This window comes from Puma concolor, chromosome C2 (genome assembly GCF_028749965.1).
Source record: "Puma concolor isolate L17-30 chromosome C2, mPumCon1.1.hap2, whole genome shotgun sequence".
Taxonomy (NCBI): Eukaryota; Metazoa; Chordata; class Mammalia; order Carnivora; family Felidae; genus Puma; species Puma concolor.
Genome location: NC_141675.1, coordinates 113,704,178 through 113,726,481, shown reverse-complemented (window position 1 = coordinate 113,726,481; position 22,304 = coordinate 113,704,178). Strand labels below are relative to the sequence as shown.

The 22,304-nt window shown below is 35.8% G+C and overlaps 1 protein-coding gene across 1 annotated transcript; it reads left to right on the top strand.

Moving 5' to 3' along the window:
• Window positions 1-15,036: 15,036 nt before the first annotated feature.
• LOC112849705 (olfactory receptor 5K4-like) lies at window positions 15,037-15,966 on the top strand. Its single transcript, XM_025913401.2, has one exon. The coding sequence runs from the start codon at window positions 15,037-15,039 to the stop codon at window positions 15,964-15,966; it is 930 nt and encodes a 309-aa protein (XP_025769186.1).
• The last annotated feature ends 6,338 nt before the right edge of the window (window positions 15,967-22,304 follow it).

Below are 22,304 nucleotides of genomic sequence, written 5' to 3'. Positions count from 1 at the left end.
AACAGTGAAGAAATGGACAGAAGACATGAATAGACATTTTTCCAAAGAAAACATACAGATTGCTAACAGGCACATTAAAAGATGCTCAACATCACTCATCATCAGGGAAATATAAATGGAAAGCACGATTAGATACCACTTCACACTTGTCAGAATGGCTACAATTAACAACACAAGGAATAAAATGTTGGCAAGGATGCAGAGAAAGGGGAATCCTCTTGCACTGTTGGGAATGCAAACTGATGCAGCCACTCTGTAGAAGAGTATGGAGGTTCTTCAAAGAGTCAAAAATAGAACTACCCTACAATTCAGCCATTGCACTACTAGGTATTTACTCACAGGGTACAAAAATACAGATTTGAAGAGGTACATGCACCCTGATGTTTACAGCAACATTATCAACAATAGCCAAATTATGGAAAGAGACCAGGTGTCCACTGATTGATGAATGGATAAAGAAAATGTGGCATGCATATATATATATATATATATATATATATATATATATATATATGCCACATATATATATATGCCACATATATATACACACACACATACATACAGTGGAATTATTACTCAGCCAATGAAAAGAATGAAATCTTGCCATTTGCAACAACATGGATGGAGCTAGTCTATTAAGCAAAGCAAAGCACGTCAGTGAGAGAAAGACAAATACCATTATGATTTCAGTCAAATGTGGAATTTAACAAACAAAACAGATGAACATATGGGAAGGGAAAAAAAGGGGGGGGGACAAACGATAAGAGAACTCTTAACTATAGAGAACAAACTGAGGGTTGATGGAGGGAGGTGGGATGGGGGATGGGCTAAATGGGTGATGCCTATTAAGGAAGGTACTTGTTATGATGAGCACTGGGTGTTCTATGTAAGTGATGAATCACAAAATTCTACTTCTGAAACCAATATTCCACTGTATGTTAACTAACTAGAATTTAAACAAATATTTGAAAAAAAATTTTAATTAAGAAATAAAAATAAAATTAGTAACATTAATAAAACTGAAAAATTCACAAATATGTGGAAATTAAACAACATATTACTGAATAACCAATGGGTCAAAGAAGAAATCAAATAAAAAATTTGAAAATTTCTTTGGAAAAACAAAAATGAAAATACAACATGCCACATCTTACAGGATGATGCAAAAGCAATTCTGAGAGAAAAGTTATAGTGAAAAAATGTACATTAAAAAAGAAATACCTCACATAAACTACCCAACATTAAATCTCAAGCATTTAGAAAAAGAAAAAAATTAATCCCAAAGTTAGGAAAATAAAGGAAATAATAAATATTACAGCAGAAATAAACAAAAGAGACTAGAAAGACAATAGAAAAGATCAATAAAGCTAAGAGTTTGTTTTTTGAAAGTTAAACAAAATTTAAAAAATCAATCTATATTAACCAAGAAAAAGGGAGAGGACTTAAAGTTGTAAATGAAAGAGGAGACATTATGACTGACACCAGAAATATACAAAGGATCATAAGAGGCTATGAGGAATAATTACAAGCAAGTAAACTGGATAACACAGATTAATGGATAAATTCCTAGAAACATTAAACCTACCAAGGCTGGCTCATTAAGAAACAGAAAATCTGTTAAGAAACAGACCAATAATAAGTATGAAGATTGAATTGATAATCAAAAACCTCCCAACAAAGAAAAGTCCAAGACTACTAGGTGGTTTCACTGGTGAATTCTACCAAAAACATTTAATGAAGAATTAACGTCAGTTCTCAAACTTCTCCCAAAAAGGAATACTTTCAAACTTATTTTTTAAGGTCAGCATTACCCTGATACCAAAATCAGATAATAACACTCAAATAAAAGAAAACTGGGGGTGCCTGGGTGGCTCAGTTGGTTGGGCGGTTGACTACAGCTCAGGTCATGATCTCGCGGTATGTGACTTCAAGCCCCACATTGGGCTCTGTGCTGACAGCTCGGAGCCTGGAGCCTGCTTCCAATTCTCTCTCTCTCTCTCTCTCTCTCTCTCTCTCTGTCTGCCCTTTCCCTGCTTGCTCTCTCTCACTCTCTCTCTCTCTCTCTCTCGCTCTCTCGCTCTCTCTCTCTCTCTCAAAAATAATAAAACATTAAAACAAAAAGAAAGAAAACCAGAAGACAATATCCCTAATGAATATATATGCAAAATACACAGCAAAATTCTAGCAAACTGAATTCAACAGCACATTAAAAGTATCATACACCATGATCAAGGGACTTATCCCTTGGATACAAGGATGGTTCAACATACATAAATCCATTAATGTTATATGCCACATTAATAGAATGAAAGATAAAGATCATATTCAATATATTCAATAGATGCAGAAAAAGCATTTCAAAAAATTCAGTATTCTTTTATGATAAAAACTCTCAACACTTTGAATATAGAAGTAACATATCTCAACATAATAAAGGCCATATATGACAGGTTCGCAGCTAACATCTGATGCCACAGTGAAGAGCTGAAATTTTTCCTCTAAAATCAGAAACAAAGATGCCACTCTCCGCACTCTGTTCAGCACAGTATTAGAAATCCTTGCCAAAGTAATTAGGCATTTAAAAAAAAACATAAATAAAAGGTATTCAAATAGAAAAGGAGGAAGTAAAATTGTCCTTGTTTGTAGATAGAATAATCTTATATATGAAAAACTCTAAATCTACCAAAACAGAAGTAATCAACAAATTAAGTAAGGTTGCAGGATAACAAAAATCAATATACAAGTATCAACTGCATTTCTATTCACTATCAAAATATCTGAAAGAGAAAGAAAATAAATACCATTTATAACAGCTTTGAAGACCAATAAAATACTTAAGAACAAACAACCAAAGAGGTGAAAAGTTTGTACACTGAAAACTATAAGGCATTGATAAAAGAAATTGGAAAATATGCAAATAAACAGAATAGCTCATGTTCATGGATTGCAAGAATTAATATTGTTAATATGTTCATACTACCTGAAGTCATCCATAGATTCAATACAATTCCTATAAAAATTCCAGCAGCATTTTTCACAAAATAAAAAGGAATCCTAAAATTTGGATGGAACCACAAGACTCCAATAGTGAAAGTAATCTTGGAAATAAGAATAAAACTGGAGGCATCACACTTTCTGATTTCAAACTATAAATCTACAGTAATCAAAACAGTATAGAACTGGCATAAGAACAGACACATAAATCAATGAAACAGAACTGAGAGCCAGATATAAACCCACACATAACTCAATTAATATTTGAAGAGAGCCAAGAATACTTCATAGGGGAAAAGATAATCTCTTCAATAAATAATGCTGGGAAAACTGGATGTTCACATGCAAAAGAATGAAATTCAATCCCTACCTTACACAACTCACAAAAATTGATTAAAGTATTAAAGACTTAAATGTAAGACCTGAAACCATAAAACTCATAGAAAACAACATAAGAAAAAGCTTCCTGATAGTGGTCTTGGCCAATGATCGTTTGGATGTCATGCCAAAAAGCACAAACAACAAAAGCAAGAATAAACAAGCAGGACTACTTCAAACTAAAACTTCTGCATGGCAAAAGAAACAATCCACATAATGAAAAGGAAAAGTATGGAACAGAAGAAAAATATTTGCACTATAGTCCTGCTCCTAATCACCATATTATACTGTTTTGTGTTAAATGACATCAGATACAGAGTTTTAAAAAAATCTCGAGTTTTTAAAAATCTCAAGTTTTTCATGCCCTGCGTGCATTAAAAAAATGTTTATGTAGTATTAAGAGCAATAGTTCTGTTTTCAATAGTTAGTATCATAAGGTACATTTCAGGTTGCCTTTCACTATATTCTGATGCAAAATGCATATTTTGATGTTATTATCTGACCTTTCTATGTATGTAAAACAAATCTCCTGGTTACTTCATATTTTATTGATACAGTAATTTACCAGGACATATCTGAGACACCTACAGACTAGGATAGGTTTATTAGTTGTAATAGTTCTAGATAATGGAATGATCTCAACTAATTGCTGCCCCGGCAAGATTGGGTTAATATGATACCCAATGATAAGCTGCACACTTCAGTTAAAGCATAGCTACCAGTTAATTAAGGTACAAAGTGCATTCCAAATGTTTCATAATATCAGTCATTATCCAGTGGAAATAAACAAAGAGCAACCAAATAAAAAAATCCAAAGGCTATTTATCCAGAGCTCGCTGTAGCAAGGGTGTCAGCTGCCATCACTTTTGTTTGGCAGAGACTCAAAGGCATATAAGAAGTGGGAAACTTTATAGTGGAAAAAAGGAAAGGCTTCAGTTTTGCCTTCATTGAAGGCTACTGGCATGAGGAAGCTGTAGGTGGGCTAACTGGAAGTGAGGCATCCTATGTGATGGATCATGGGTATATATTTGGCACTCTGTCTTATTCTAAGTTAGAAAGAGAGACAAAAATTAGAAAGCTAATTGTAATTAAGTCCTGGTCACTTGATGATTGTTACAGAAGTTATCGTTTAACTTCCTGGATTGTTACTAGAGGTAGCAAGCAGTCTGACTTCCTACAAGTCTGACTTATAACAGGCTGGCTTTCTGGATTTATTGAAAATATAGGAAATAAGTCATACAGAGAAAGACAGATACCATATGTTTTCACTCTTATGTGGATCCTGAGAAACTTTAGGGGGGGAGGGGAAGGGAAAAAAGTTAGAGAGGGAGAGAGCCAAATCATAAGAGACTCTTAAAAACTGAGAATAAACTGAGGGTTGATGGGGGGTGGGAGGGAGGGGAAAATGGGTGATGGGCACTGAGGAGGGCACCTGTTGGGATGAGCACCGGGTGTTGTATGGAAACCAATTGACAATAAATTTCATATATATATATATATATATATATATATATATATATATATATATATATATAGGGTTAGTTTCTGATACAGGTTGCTGCAGACTGTGGGTAAGAGTTATACTTTTATCTATTGTATATTCATTGTATATTCAGCCTCTTAGTCTTCATAATTCTTTCTGTTCAGTACTAATATCCACGTGCTTAAAATATTACTTCCAACCATTTACAGGAGCTAACATTCAGTTGCTAATATTGCATCAACATGATGCTGAAGCTCTCCTGATGAATTTGATTGCTCTGGTAGCTGAGAGTGACCAAAAGGAGGGAATTATAATGAAGAAATAATACAGTCTTCATTTAAATGAGGAGATGGGGCGAAGGCAACCCAAAGCCCCAAGGAGCCATTAACCATAGATGTTCATGCCATATATACTTTTTAGGTCAGATCACAAAATTTTTCAGAAAAAACCAATCATGTTAATCAGTCTATCTCAGGACAGACTGATCTCCCTGATAGTAACTGGACAACTAGCTTGCTCAAGGAGAAATTTAAGTTTCATAGTTCACATAGCTTTTTTTTTCTTTTGTAAATCTTGCCTTGCCTTTGTTCAGTGAAAATCTATAAACGATTGATTTTCCTTTACAGATGAACAAATTTTAGTGATTCTCTGAAAGGGCACTGGGCCAACTGGTTATGTGTGAGTCATGGTATGTGAGATATATTGAGAAACAAGATGGAATTCTGTACTTGCAAGTATTGGTAGTGACTTCCATGCTTGTTTCTTTGTTTTCAGCCTTCATGATATACAGTAGTTTACGTGTGCTCAGATAAATGACTTCACAGATTATCTTACCTTAATTTTAACTCAACTTTCTATGAAATGTTCAAGTGACCTAAATATATTTCTGCAAATAAATGTTCAAAATTAATGGTATTATCTACATATAGCTAAGAAGAAGAGGAGGAAAAGGAAGAAAATGGTCAAACTGACATTTCCCTTAAATTCCTTATAAGCACTTTATAAGTTTTGGAGGTAAAACTAATAATTCTAATGTCATCTGAAAAAGGTGTAAAGAATATGTGAAAATTATCAAGAACTTCTTCAGAAATCTGAGTTTTTATCTACTATCATTAATAGTGAAACTCAACCTGAAATGTGCTTTGTGATATCAGCTATTGAAAACAGAACTATTGCTCTTGTTAATACACAAACATTTTTTAAAATGCACTGAGGGGGGCGCCTGGGTGGCGCAGTCGGTTAAGCGTCCGACTTCAGCCAGGTCACGATCTCGCGGTCCGTGAGTTCGAGCCCCGCGTCAGGCTCTGGGCTGATGGCTCGGAGCCTGGAGCCTGTTTCGGATTCTGTGTCTCCCTCTCTCTCTGCCCCTCCCCCGTTCATGCTCTGTCTCTCTCTGTCCCAAAAATAAATAAATGTTGAAAAAAAAATTTAAAAAAAAAATAAAATGCACTGAGGGCATGAAAAACTTGAGATTTTTTACAAGTCTGTATTTAATATCATTTAACATAAAACAATATAATATGGTGATTAGCAGTAGGACCCTGGGCTCTAGAGTCAAACTTACTGGGTTCAAATCTTACAAATATTGTAACTTAAACAGTATAGAACCTGGGGTGGTTACTTGACCTTACTTGGTGTCTGTGTCTTAGTTTCCTCATCTATAGAATTGCAATCATAATATAACTTACTTCACAGGAATGTTATAAATTGTATGAGTTAGAAGAGTGCCTAAAGCAAAGCAGCTGATCAGCGATTGCCAACTATCACTATGCAATAATCATTCCATTACTTTATAAATTTAATTAAATGATAAAAGTTAAGAAGCCCTTATTGAGGTTACTTACTTAAAAGTAAAAATGAGGGGTGCCTGGGTGGCTCAGGTCATGATCTTGTAGTCCGTGAGTTCAAGCCCCATGTCAGGCTCTGTGCTGACAGCTTGGAGCCTGGAGCCTGCTTCAGATTCTGTTTCTCTCTCTCCCTCTCTCCCTCTCTCTCTCTGTCTCTCCCCCTCCCTTGCTCATGCCCTGTCTCTCTCTGTCTCAAAAATTTAAAAAAACATTAAAAAAATTTTTAAGTAAAAATGAAAAGTCATACAGATAGTTCTGACTTAACAATAGTTTGACTTGTGATATATCAAATTTAGGAAGGTATAAAAGTGATACACAGTCAGTAGGACCTGCACATCAAGTTTTGGATTTTGTTCTTTTTCCAGGCTAGGGATATGAGGTGGAATACACTCTCGTAATGCTGACCAGAACAATGAGCTGCAGCACCCAGCCAGTCATGCAGTCAGGGTGCTAAAGAACCAATACATTAACAACCATTCTGTACACATGCAACCATTCTGGTTTTCATCTTCAATACAGTATTCAATAAATTCCATGAGATATTCAACACTGTATTGTGAAATATTATAAAATAAACTGTTAGCCCAACCATAGGCTAATTCAAGTGTTCTGGTTACATTTATGGTGTGCTAGGCTAAGCTTTGATGCATCAGGTGTATTGATGCATTTTTGACTTAGGATATTTTCAAGTTATGATGTTTTTTTCTCAACTTATAATGAGTTTATCAGGATATAACCCCATTGAAAATCGAGTAAGATCTGCATATCAGTGGTGAAATGCTTGTTTCTCTTTATGCAGTAAAAATTATCTGCACTGGTTTAAAAATTGGTGGAAATAGTAGAGAAAAACAATATAGCAACAAGTTAAAAAAATACCTTTATAATTAAAAACTATTGCATGGTGAATAAATGAATTAGAATGTAAGAAATACCACTCCATTCAAAAATCATTTTCATCAGAGGCCAGCTACTGTAGCACAGAAGCTGAAGCAAACAGTGCACAAAAAGATATAGGATGTCATTAATATGGTTAATTTTTATGAAAAGGATCTTTAATATATGAGATTCTATATGAAATATTTTTATTGATATAATTAATATACAGTATTAGCTTCAGGTATACAATATAGTGATGCAATAATTTATATATTACTCGGTGCTCACCAGAGTAATCTTAATCCCCTTATCTCTATCACCCATCCCTCCACCTACTTCCCCTCTGGCAACCACCAGTTTGTTCTCTATATTTATGAGAATATTTTGTTTGTTTCTTAAATTCCACATATGAGAGAAACAATATATTTGACATTCTCTGACTTCTTTCACTTAGCATTATACCCTCTAGCTCTATCCACATTGTTGCAAATGGAAAGAGCTCATTCTTTTTATGCCTGAATAATATTCCATTGTGTGTGTGTGTGTGTGTGTGTGTGTGTGTGTGTGTATATATATATATATATATATATACGACATCTTCTTTGTACATTCATCTATGGATGGACACTTGGGTTGCTTCTGTTAATTATTATAAATAATGCTGCAAATAGGAGTGCATATGTTTTTATGAATTAGTGTTTTCATATTCTTTGTGTTTTTAAATTTTTTTTAATGTTTCAAGTTTTTACTTAAATTCTTAGTTAACATATATTGTAATAATAGTATCAGGAGTAGAATTTAGTGATTCATCACTTGCTTAAATCACCCAGTGTTCATCGCAAGTGCCCTCCTTAATACCTATAACCCATTTAGCCTATCCCCCACCCACCTCCCTTTCAGCAACCCTCCATTTGTTCTCTATAGTTAAGTGTCTCTTATGGTTTGCATCCCTCTCTTTTCCCCCCTTCCCCTACGTTCATCTGTTTTGTTTCTTAAATTCCACATATGAGTGAAATCATATGGTATTTGGCTTCCTCTGATGGACTTATGTCGCTTAGCATAAAATTTGGATAGAAACGCAGTAGTGGAATTACTGGATCATATGGTAATTCTATTTTTAATTTTTTGAGGAAACTCCATACTGTTTTCCACAGTGGTTGCACCAGTTTGCATTCCCACCAACAGTGCACAAGCGTTCCTTTTTCTCCACATCCTTGCCAATACTTGTTATTTCTTTTTTTTTTTTTTTCAACGTTTATTTATTTTTGGGACAGAGAGAGACAGAGCATGAACGGGGGAGGGGCACAGAGAGAGGGAGACACAGAATCGGAAACAGGCTCCAGGCTCTGAGTCATCAGCCCAGAGCCCGACGCGGGGCTCGAACTCACGGACCGCCAGATCGTGACCTGGCTGAAGTCGGACGCTTAACCGACTGCGTCACCCAGGCGCCCCACTTGTTATTTCTTATATTTTTGATCTTTATGAACTCCTAAAATGAGACAAGTGACCATGTACAGTTGAGAGGTTCACTCAACTAAGTATTATCATGCTAATATTTAAAAGAGTTGCTGAATTTAAGATGAGTTATATATTTTTCTGCTAATAAAAGATAAGTGTTCTAAATTTGCTGCTCTATTATCTGGTAAGTCCCTATTCAACAAATGTTTTATAAGTCATTAACATCTTTATTTTGTCCTCTGATATCAATATGATATTTAAGTAAAAAGCAACTGCTTTTCAAAAGGAAGAATTTTGAAAATATATTTGGGATGTTTCCGTATATCCTGATATGATTTTCTGGGCAAGTTATATGAATAACATACTAAAATTTTTCATGTCTACATATATTTGTTTTTAAATTTTTTTTTCCATTTATTTATTTTTGAGAAACAGAGTGAGACAAAGTGTGAGTGGGGGAGGGGCAGAGAGAGAAGGAGACACAGAATCTGAAGCAGGCTCCAGGCTCTGAGCAAGAGATCAGCACAGAGACTGAGGTGGGGCTCGAACCCACAAACTGAGATCATGACCTGAGCTGAAGTCGGACGCCCAACTGACTGAGCCACCCAGGCACCCCTCATGTCTGCATATATTTTCTTTAAAACTTGGAAATAGGGGGTGGCTGGGTGGCTCAGTCGGTTAAGCGTCTGACTTTGGTTCAGGTCATGATCTCACGGTTCATGGGTTCAAGTCCCGTGTGGGGCTCTGTGCTGACAGCACGGAGCCTGAAGCCTGCTTCGGATTCTGTGTCTCCCTCTCTCTGTACCCCTCCTTCACTGTCAGTATCTCTCTTTCTCTCTCTCTCAAACATAAATAAAAACATAAAAAAAATTTAAAAACCTGGAAACAGAATTTTCTCACCTACATGAAAATATTCCAGAGAATTTCAGTGAGGTTTATACCATTTTAAAAATAAATAAAAATTAAGCACAGTCTCATTAGTTTATAAGAGCAGCTGATTGCAAGGGAATATGGAAATTTACTAGCTAAATATTGGGAAAATCCTTTTAAAAATTAGCAGTTAGTTTTTAAAACAGTGTCATGATTTTGTAAATGTACTCAAGGATACACTATTTCAACAAATGTGTATTTGTAAGGAAAGGAAAATCTAATACAAAACATGCCATGGGGTAGGGGAAGGGGAAGAGATGTAGATACAAAAAATGTTATCACAGAAGCCTGATAAGGCAATGAGTTTCAGAGTGTGGTCAATAATTCTATATAATATAGTTAATTAAGATAATAATTGACAAATGTGCTTTTGATTCGGTGATTAGGAGATGAGTCTGATCTTGGTGAGAGATTGGTGTCATCAAAATGGAGGGGGCAGAAGCAGAACCAGTTACAACCTGAAACTCCTAACTCCTCTTCCTATCCTAGCATGCATCCAGACTGTCTGGATGCCCTGGCTTACTCTCCATTCCTTAAATATGCCTATATTTTGAAACTTCCATGCTTTTACCTTTAATCATGATCCTCCTTCAGCCTAAAAAAACTTACAAAAATATTTTCTGCTTACTGAAATCTAATTTATCCTTCAAGAATCACACGAAATGTCATTTCTTTGAAATGTCTTCCCCTAATCTTATAAGTTATGTTCTTCTTTGTGTTCCCATAAAACTTGCTTATAGTTCGTTTTGATATTTAACTTGGTCTGAGCTGTTCTATATACATTTGTGTAAGTGATTTTACTCTCTAAGTTGGTAGCTACATTAGGATTATTTCTTATTTATCTATGAAGCTTGCTTCCCAACCCTTGCCTGACTGTGAGCTACTCTCGACTCAATGCTGACCCAATGACTTGTTTATTATAGTAATCACTCTATACACGTTGAATTTAATTTAATTGAAATTTCTGCAACCAACTTAAGAAGCATTCGTTGAGGACCTGTATTATCTGGAACTACAAGAGATGTGCAGTATGGAAAGTCAAAAAGAAAATCCCCCTGAGAATAAACAATTTTCATATGAGAACAGCTGGACAAATATACAAGGGAAACTTGGCTAAGAGCTCTTTGTGTTATAAAGACAATAAGCATTTTTGCAGATCAGAAAATTGAAGATGTCTTCATGCAGAGAATCAGAACTCCTATAAAGACTGAATAAGACTTGGACAGAGTAGGAGGTCAAAGAGGGCATTTTAGCAAAGAAGTCAATTCTGAGTAAATATTCTAAGTCAGGATGTAGCTCCAGTGCATCAATGAATAGAAAATTCATAAGTATGTCTCTGAAGATAAGAGTCTTAGAGGTGTATGGTAGAAAATAAAGTCATAGGTGATATAAACCCAGTCTATGGAGTCCTTGGAAGACTGAGACAAAAGACAAAGATTTGGTTTAGAGAGTAATGAACAGCTAAAAACATTTCCAGTCCATAAGAGCATATGCACAATAGAAAAAGATGGATATGGAAAACCAGTCAAAAAGTTCTCTTATGTGGGGTGCCTGGGTGGCTCAGTTGGTTAAATGTTCGACTTTTGATTTCGACTCAATTCATGATCTGACTGTCTTGAGATGGAGCCCCACATTAGGCTCCATGCAGTAGAGCCTGCTTAAGATTCTCTCCCTCCCTCTCTCTCTCCACTCCCCCACTCACACTCTCTCTCTCTCAAAAAAAAAAGTTCTCTTATGTTGCATAAGTGAAATAAAACAACACAATGTCTGAGTTGTTTCAGAGAATGAATCTACAGCATTTGGTCAGATTCATCAAAGGGAATGAAGAAGATTGCAACCCTGGTTGATCACACCACATTTTTGCCTCTTTTCCACAAATCCAAATCTCTCTCCCAATCTTGGTTTAACTCCTACTTTGTCTATTATGTGATCAGCATGAATTTCTTTTCTCTTCACTACGGTTTTCAAGTAAAGAAGATTTGAGAGAAGGAGATCCTGTGAAAAATCTACATTACACTTAAGCTGACTTGAGTGATGTCCATTTCATCTAACTTCAGAATCCCAAAGGATATCCATCTTTAATTGATGCCTTTTGGTTTATCTGTGTTTTGGGAACCATGTCTCTCAGGTTAAGAGTCTTTGCAGGAATACCCTGATGCCAATGCCAAGGAAATCCCTTTAGAACCAATGTAAAACTTTAACTGTGCCCTAAGGCTAACATAATTATTGTCACCAACCTACTGGTAGAGTGTCACATATCTTCGTAATCTATTCCCAAATGTTTTAAAGAGCAAGGTTTTTATTCTTAATTTCTCTAATAACAAATATCACATGGCCAATCAGCTACTATAAAATGTTTGTCAGTGAACTCAAAATATGAGAACTGATTTCTAATGTATTTAAAATATTAAAATGCAGAAATATGCATTTCCCTAAAATATGTCAGCATTTTAATTTGTGATGCATGTTTATCTACTTAATAATTTTTTGGTTTGTCTCTTAATTGAAGATACTATGGAAAGCCATAATAAGACACAGTACAATGGACCCTTCTGACCTATCCTGACTTCTAAAGTATCATTGTGTTACCAATAAATATACAGGTAAGGCTATAAATGACTCTGTAATATAATTCTGGGAGATAGAATAAAATTGATTTCTAATTCAGTAGCATAATTTACATTTTAAACTAGGGAGATAAAATGAATTTTCATTATTACTCTAATTCAGTATCTTCTCTATAAAATAGTGATTATCAAAAACTAAACCAGATTCCATGTAGTGATTTACCAGTAGATGTTGCTAAAATAATGATAAAAAGCTGCCTTTGAATATTTTTACTAAGTTTTTCCAAAACACTATAATTGTGAATTTTTTTTGCAGTGTTATAGACCTAAAACATAAAAGGCAACTTATTTTATTCATTTGATTATAACTCCTTAGTGATAAAATTCCAGAAAACCTTACCATACCAAGTGAGCAAATAGAAAAATAGTATAGTAAATTTAGTGTAGCAAAGGATAAGAACTAGAAAAAAAGGCTAACCAAGTATATATGTTTTTAAAACAATATACTTTGAACAACCTACAGGCTCTTCTCCAAAATTATCTATCTGAAAAATGATGAAGACAAAGACTTTCAGCAATCTTTGGAAGAAAAGAAAAATAATTTTAGCATTATTTAAAATGCATGTTTCTGATAATATCATGGTTGCTAAACTATAATAAGTATAAATTTAGTGATCATTGAATTTTAATAAATCTGTAGTGGATTAAATCATGAGTTTATAAACACAAATAATCATATATGTAAAATCTTCACAGAATTCACAAAAACAACAACATTAGTTTTTACAGAGGTATAAAAGGATAAAAGATAGGTATTTATCATAAGGAATATAAACACTGTGAATGGAAACTTGATAACCAAATCTCATAATGTTAGACATGCACGTAAAACACTTAAAACTAGAAAGTACTAGGATAAATGGATAATTAAAAAATAGTAACTTCTTAGAGGAATGTGTCATGCCAATATAGGAATAGAATCTAGAACATGTTGAAATAAACATAAAAACAGTATCAAAATTAACTTGTGAAGAAAAATTTTAAATGTCCTATATTCTTACCCAGTCTTAAAGGATGAAGAGGTATTGCCTTAAAATATCTCTTGGTAAGCTCATCTGTGAAGAAATACTAAGCTACAGAAACCATTTTTAAGTTTGTATTTATTTTTTTAGAGAGAGAGTGAGTGCACATGAGCAGGCAGGGGAAGGGCAGAAAGAGAGGGAGACTCAGCGTGGAGAGTGACATGGGCTTGAACTCATGACAGTGAGATCATGATCTGAACTGAAATCAAAAGTCAGACACTTAACTGACTGAACCACCTAGGTGCTCCAAGAAGCCATTTTTAAAATCCACTGTGAGTCTATGAGGTTTTACAAATAATACATTTAGACATTTAAAATATCTAAAGTAATTTATTTCCAACATCATATCAATTCCACAGTATCTAAAATATGTTTATTTTTTCTTTCCTTGGAGAAAAAGATACCATTAGAAAATGTCTTCTAATTTTAGAAATGTCAAATTATATATACTGTCTAGGAATTTGTACATTATCATTGGATAATTTATGCAGAAAAAGCCTTTCTGTCCTGAGAGTTCACACTGGACATTTTTAGATGATCCCTGTGTACACAATCTGTGATACTTTTTTTCTCACAGACTTAACCTAGTGTGCATGTGCTAGTTTGTAGGAAACAGTATGGGATGATTTAAAAAGAGCTTCTTTCCATTTTATATATATGTACCACATCTTCTTAATCCATTCATCACTTGATGGGCATTTGGGCTCTTTCCATAATTTGGCCATTGTTGACAGTGCTGCTATAAACATTAGGGTGCATGTGCCCCTTCAAATCAGCATTTTTGTATCCTTCAGATAAATTCCTAGTAGTGTAATTGCTGTGTCATAGGGTAGGTCTATTTTTAATTTTTTGAGGAACCTCCACACTGTTTTCCAGAGTGGCTGCACCAGTTTGCATTCCCACCAACAGTGTAATAGGTTCTCCCCTTTCTCCCACATCCTCGCCAACATCTGTTGTTTCCTGAGTTGTTAATTTGACAGATACTATATAATTACACTCATATGTGGAATCTGAGAAACTTAACAGATGAAAATAGGGGAAGGGAAGGAAAAATAAGATAAAAGCAGAGAGGAAGGCAAACCATAAGAGAGTTAAATACAGAGAAAAAACTGAGGGTTGATGGAGGTAGGGGGATGGGGGAAATGGGTGATGGGCATTAAGGAGTGCACTTTTTGGGATGAGCACTGGGTGTCATATGTAAGAGATAAATCACTGGGTTCTATTCCTGAAGCCAAGACTATACTGTATGTTAACTAACTTGAGAATAAAAAATAATAAAATAAGATAAAATAAAATAAAATAAAATAAAATAAAATAAAATAGCTTCTTTTTGTATATGGGGAAATTAGAGGGAAGAATAAACACACTCTAATTTAGAATTTCATTTCTTTACAACTTCTATCTCAGCTGAAAAGCCAGGAATGGCTAATGAAAATAACTCTTTGACAACTGAGTTTATCCTCATAGGATTTACAGATCATCCAGTGCTGAAGATTCTCCTGTTTTTGGTGTTCTTTGCCATCTATCTAATCACCATGGTGGGAAATCTTGGCCTGGTGGCATTGATTTCTATGGAGCATCGTCTTCACACACCAATGTACATCTTTCTGGGCAACTTGGCTCTAATGGATTCCTGTTGTTCCTGTGCCATCATCCCCAAGATGTTAGAGAACTTCTTTTCTGAGGGAAAAATGATTTCCCTTTATGAATGCATGGCACAATTTTATTTTCTCTGCCTTGCTGAAACTGCAGATTGTTTTCTTCTGGCAGCAATGGCTTATGATCGCTATGTGGCCATTTGCAGCCCACTACAGTACCATACCATGATGTCAAAGAAACTCTGCATTCAGATGACCATAGGGACCTTCATAGCTAGTAACCTGCATTCCATGATCCATGTAGGGCTTCTGTTAAGGTTAACTTTCTGCAGGTCTAATCAAATTGACCACTTTTTTTGTGATATTCTTCCACTCTATAGACTCTCCTGTACTGACCCGTATATCAACGAACTAATGATCTATATTTTTTCAATGCCAATTCAAATCTTCACCATTGCCACTGTCTTGTTCTCTTATATTTGCATCCTTTTCACAATTTTTAAAATGACATCAAAAGAGGGGCGAGGTAAAGCCTTTTCTACCTGTGCATCCCACTTTCTATCTGTATCAATATTCTACATTTGTCTTCTCATGTATATTAGACCATTTGAAGAAGGGGATAAAGACATACCAGTGGCAATTTTTTATATAATTGTAATTCCTTTATTAAATCCTTTTATTTATAGCTTAAGAAATAAGGAAGTGATAAATGGTCTTAAAAAATGTATGAAGAATTATAATATTGTTAAATAAACTTCATCTTCTACGGAAAACTGATTTTAATTCATTAAACTGTTCTATGGAAAAGGGACAAAGAGAAAGTTGTATTTATATGAAATACTAATCTCTAAATCATTAGACTGTGTTTGCTAAAAGATATATAAATGTAATTTCAAAGTTGTCTGGCATTATCTTACTGAAAATTCCACAATTACCAGAGTAAATCAGGAGAAAATCCAATAGTAACTTTCATTACCAATTGTTATTACTCTCACTGAATTGTGTCAGGCTATTGTTCCAAACCATAATAAATAAACATAACATCAAGTTTAAGTGTCTAAATGTATAGAACAGTCACCTTTATTCATCTTGTCTAGTTAATGGAGGGCATTATATCTGATCCTATGTAGAATGTTTGAAATATTAAAAATTTCCTGGCAGGAGAATAAAATACGAATTGCTATTCAGAAAAATGACCTTGGAGATACATGTAGGTTAGTCTGGGGGGAGAGAGGCTAGAAGCAAACTAATTGTAGTCGTGTATATTTAAAATAATGAAGTTTGATCTAGAAGAAGACTCCAAGAATGGGAAAAAATGGAATGAGAAGGAACACACATATAGTCACATATACATTTTGTAGAACAGTTAACGATGAATTATAACAAGTTGGCTATAACAGATTAAGATCTACTTTAATTTTTAGTATAATTAAGGTTCTTTATTTTTTTAAAGAATAAATCATGTTATGTATTATGGAATATAGAATAGCAATTTACATCTCTCTGAGATGGAGATGTGCATATAAGAAGTTTGTTGGAGTGGAGGAGTGGCCAAGATGGCGGAACAGCATGGAAGTTTTTTTGTGTGTCTCTAGTCCCTGAGATGCAGCCAGATCAACACTAAACCATCTTGCATGCCTATAAAACTGATTTGAGGATTAACACAACAATCTGCACAACCTGAACCACAGAACACAGCAGGTACATGGGGCAGATAGGTAAACTAGGGGAGAGAAAAGCCGGGGAGGGCAGGGAGCTGTTTTTGCTTGTACAGAGAGGATGGAGACAGGGGGAGAGGGGGAAATATGGGGAAAAACACCCCCCAAAAGCAGCTGGAGAGAAAGTAGAAAAGTGGAAACAACCCCAGGGACTGAACTAAAAAGGGAGAAAGGAGAAAGGAGAAAGGAGAAAGGAGAGGGTTTAACTTCCATCAAGACTCTGTAAACAGGGGGAATGCAGAATCTGAAACTTCACAGCTCCATACTTGGCAGTGCTCTGGTGGGAGGGGCGAATCCCCAGGAGTAGAGTGAAGTCTGGGGGTCTTTAGGCCACACAGGGAGAGGCAGTTCCCTTGCTGGGAAGACATCTGGTAGAGGCTGTGTGTGCCACCCCCCCTGCCCCCACCACAGGCAAAGACCCCAGGGGACCCAGGAAAACAACCACATTTGCTGGTCATTAAGGGTGAAGCCTGGTGCCAGATGTGTGTTGTGATGTTCCATAATCCCTGAACACAACTGCGTTCACCTTTTCTGGGGCAGGCTGACACCCAGCCACAGTCTCTGGGCATCAGCAGTGGCATGGTCCCGTGAACATTCCTGGGTGCAGCAGGCACCCGGCCATTGCTCAGTGAGACCCTCCTACAGACGGGTAGAGCAGGTCAAAGCCACAGTCCCTCAGAAGTAAGGGGTCAGGAAAAACAGGTGAATCTAATAAAATTCAGGAGGGAGGTGCTGCCTGGGGTTGGTTATGGACAGTGTAGGAGTGGGGAGTGGACAGAAGCCAGAGACAAGGGATGGGTGTGTGATTACTGATCAGGGAGAACAAAGTTCCAATACTAGAGACTGGATAGCTGGGTGACGCAGTTTTCACTGCTCCCACGCATGCACATACACACCTACAAGTGCCACAACAATCCACCCCAGTCAGCTAAGCAGCTCCATCTAGTGGAGAAGAGAGATGTTATACTAAGCCCCACCCAACTGGGCCAACCTTGCTCTTTAGGAACACCACAAGTCTCTCCACCTGCTTAGTTTACGGACTATAAAGTGCTTCATAGTTGACTTCTAGGGGAAACCAGTGTAATTTCAATCGTATTTCGGTCTGTTCACTGGTCCATCTATTCAATTTCTTTTTCTTTTCTTATTCTTCAATACAGAAAGAGAAAAAAAGTATTTTTATTTTCAATTTTTATTAAAATATTTTTCTTTAATTTTTTTCTACTATATTTTTTACTTTTCTGTAAATTTTTCAAATTCTATTTTATTTCAATCATTTCATTTTATTCTATTTCATTGTATTATTTTTTCAAATTTTCAAACATTTCCTTTTTTTTCCTTTTCTTATATTTCCCTTTTTTCTAATCTATGAAGCTCCTTTCAACAACCAGACCAAAACACACCTAGGATCTAGCATCATTTATTTTATTTTTTGTGTGATTTGTTTTTAATTTTTTTTTACCTTATTAATTCCTTTTCTTCCTTCAAAATGATGAAATGAAAGAAACACCCCTAAAGAAAGAACAGGAAGAAATGACAGCAAAGGACTTAATCAATACAGATACAAGCAAGACGTCTGAACCAGAATTTAGAATCACAATAAAAAGAATAGTAGCTGGGGTTGAAAATAGATTAGAAACCCTTTCTGTGGAGATAAAAGAAGTAAAAGCTAGTCAGGATGAAATAAAAAATGCTATAACTGAGTTGCAATCTAGAATGGATGCCACGGTGGCAAGGATGAATGAGGCAGAACAGTGAGTCAGCAATATAGAGGGCAAACTTATGGAGAATAGTGAAGCAGAAAAAAAGGGGAGACTAAGGCAAAAGAATGCAATTTAAGAATTAGAGAAATCAGTGACTCATTAAAAAGGAAAAATATCAGAATCATAGGGGTACCAGAAGATGAAAAGAGAGAAAAGGGGTTAGTAGCATTATGTGTGCAAATCATAGTGGAAAACTTTCCTAACCTGGGGAAAGACAGAAACATCAAAATCCAGGAAGCACAGAGGACCCCTATTATATTCAACAAAAACCATCAACAAGGCATATCATAGTCAAATTCACAAAATACTCAGGAAACAATCATGAAAGCAGCAAGGAGAAAAAAGTCCTTAACCTGCAAGGGAAAACAGATCAGGTTTGCAGACCTATCCACAGAAACTTGGCAGGCTGAAAAAGAAAAATATGCAACCAAGAATTCTTGATCTAGTAAAGTTGTCTGTCATTCAAAATAGAAGGAGAGATAAAGTTTCCCAGACAAACAAAAATTAAAGGAGTTTGTGACCACTAAACCAGATCTGCAAGAAATTTTAAGGGGGACTCTCTGAGGGGAGGAAAGATGGGAAGAAAAAAAAAAAAAGACCAAAAGCAACAAAGACTGGAAAGGACCAGAGAACACCACCAGAAACTCCAACTCTATAGGCAACACAATGGCAATAAGTTCATATCTTTCAGTACTCACTCTAAACGACAATGGACTAAATGCTCCAATCAAAGACATAGGGTAACAGAATGGATAAGAAAACAAGATCCATCTATATGCTGTTTACAAGAGACTCACTTTATTTTTTTTTTAATTTTTTTTTTTAATTTTCTTTTTCAACGTTTATTTATTTTTGGGACAGAGAGAGACAGAGCATGAATGGGGGAGGGGCAGAGAAAGAGTGAGACACAGAATCGGAAACAGGCTCCAGGCTCTGAGCCATCAGCCCAGAGCCTGACGCGGGGCTCGAACTCACGGACCACGAGATCGTGACCTGGCTGAAGTCGGACGCTTAACCGACTGCGCCAGCCAGGCGCCCCTTAATTTTTTTTTAATGTTTATTTATTTTGGGGACAGAGAGAGACAGAGCATGAATGGGGGAAGGGGCAGAGAGAGAGGGAGACACAGAATCGGAAGCAGGCTCCAGGCTCTGAGCCATCAGCCCAGAGCCTGACGCGGGGCTCGAACTCACGGACCACGAGATCATGACCCGAGCTGAAGTCAGACGCTTAACCGACTGAGCCACCCAGGAGCCCCAAGAGACTCACTTTAGACCTAAAGACACCTTCAGATTGAAAGGGGATGGAGAACCATCTATCATGCTAATAGAATGATGGTTGCCAAAAGAAATATGAGGTAGCCATACTTATATCAGACAATCTAGACTTTAAAATAAAGACTGTAACAAGAGATGAAGGGCATATCATAATTAAGGAGTCTATCCACTAAGATCTAATAATTGTAAACATTAATGCTCCAAATGTGCTAACACCCAAATATATAAATCAATTAATCACAAACATAAAGAAACACATTGATAATAATACCATAATAGTAGGGGACTTCAACACCTCACTTACAACAATGGACAGATTGTCTAAACAGAAAATCAACAAGGACACAATGGATTTGAATGACACACTGGACTGGATGGATTTAATGGATATATTCAGAATATTTCACCCTAAAGTAACAGAATACACATTCTTCTCAAGTGCACATGGAATGTTCTCCAGAACAGATCACATATTGGGACATAAATCAGCCCTCAGCAAGTACAAAAAGATTGAGATCATAACATGCATATTTTCAGAACACAACGCTATGAAACTCGAAATCAACCATAAGAAAAAATGTGGAAAGATAACAAATACTTGGAGACTAAAGACCATCCTACTAAAGAATGAATGGGCTAACCAAAAAGTTAAAGAGGAAATTAAAAAGCACATGGAAGCCAATGAAAATGATAACACCACAGCCCAAAACCTCTGGGATACAGCAAAGGCAGTCAGAAGAGGGAAGTATATAGCAATCCAGGCCCTCCTAAAGAAGGAAGAAAGGTCTCAGATACACGATCTAAACTTACACCTTGAAGAGCTGGGAAAAGAACAGCAAATAAACCCTAAAACCAGCAGAAGATAGGAAATAATAAAGATTAAAGCAGAAATCAATGCTATCAAAACAAACAAACAAAAAAAAACAATAGAACAGATCAATGAAACCAGCAGTTGGTTCTTTGAAAGAATTAACAAAATTGATAAACCCCTAGCCAGTTTGATCAAAAAGAAAAAGGAAAGAACCCACATAAATAAAATTAAGAATGAAAGAGAAGAGATCACAACCAACACATCAGAAATACAAACAATAAGAGAATATTATGAGCAATTATATGCCAATAAAATGGGCAATCTGGAAGAAATGGACAAATTCCTAGAAACATATACACTACCAAAATGAAACAGGAAGAAATAGAAAATCTGAACAGACCCACAACCAGTAAAGAAATTGAGTTAGTAATCAAAAATCTCCCAAAAAAACAAGAGTCTAGGGCTAGATAGCTTTCCAGGGGAATTCTACCAAACATTTAAGGAAGAGTTAACACCTATTCTCTTGAAGCTGTTACAAAAAACAGAAATGGAAGGAAAAATTTCAAACTCTATGAAACCAACATTACCTTGATCCCAAAACCGGACAAAGACCCCCCTAAAAAGCAGAACTATAGACCAATTTCCCTGATGAAAATGGATCTTCAACAAGATTTTTGAACAAAAATTTTCAACAAGATATTAGCCACCTGGATCCAACAATACATTAAAACAAATTATTCACCACGACCAAATGAAATTTATATGTGGGATGCAGGGCTGGTTCGATATCCACAAAACAATCAATGTGATACACTACATCAATAAAAGAAAGGACAAGAACCACATGATCCTCTCAATAGATGCAGAGAAAGCATTTGACAAAATACAACATCCTTTCTTGATAAAAACCCTCAAGAAAGTAAGGATAGAAGGAGCATACCTTGAGATCCTAAAAGCCATATATGAACGATCCAATGCTAATATCATCCTCAATGGGGAAAAACTGAGAGCTTCCCCCCTAAGGTCAGGAACAAGACAGGGATGTCCACTCTCGCCACTGTTATTCAACAAAGTATTGCAAGTCTTAGCCTCAGCAATCAGACAACACAAAGAAATAAAAGGCATCCAAATTGGCCAAGAGGAGGTCAAACTTTCACTCTTCACAGATGACATGATAGTCTTTATGGAAAACCCACAAGATTCCACCAAAGAACTGCTAGAACTGATCCTGAATTCAGCAAAGTCGCAGGATATAAAATCAGTGCACAGAAGTCGGTTGCATTCCCATATACCAATAATGAAGCAACAGACAGAGAAATCAAGGAATTGATCCTGTCTACAATTGCACCAAAACCCACAAAATACCTAGGAATAAATCTAACCGAAGAGGTGAAAAATCTATACACTGAAAACTATAGAAAGATTGTGAAAGAAATTGAAGACACAAAAAATGGAAAAAATTCCATGCTCCTGAATAGGAAGAACAAATATTGTTAAAATGTCAATACTACCCAAAGCAATCTACAT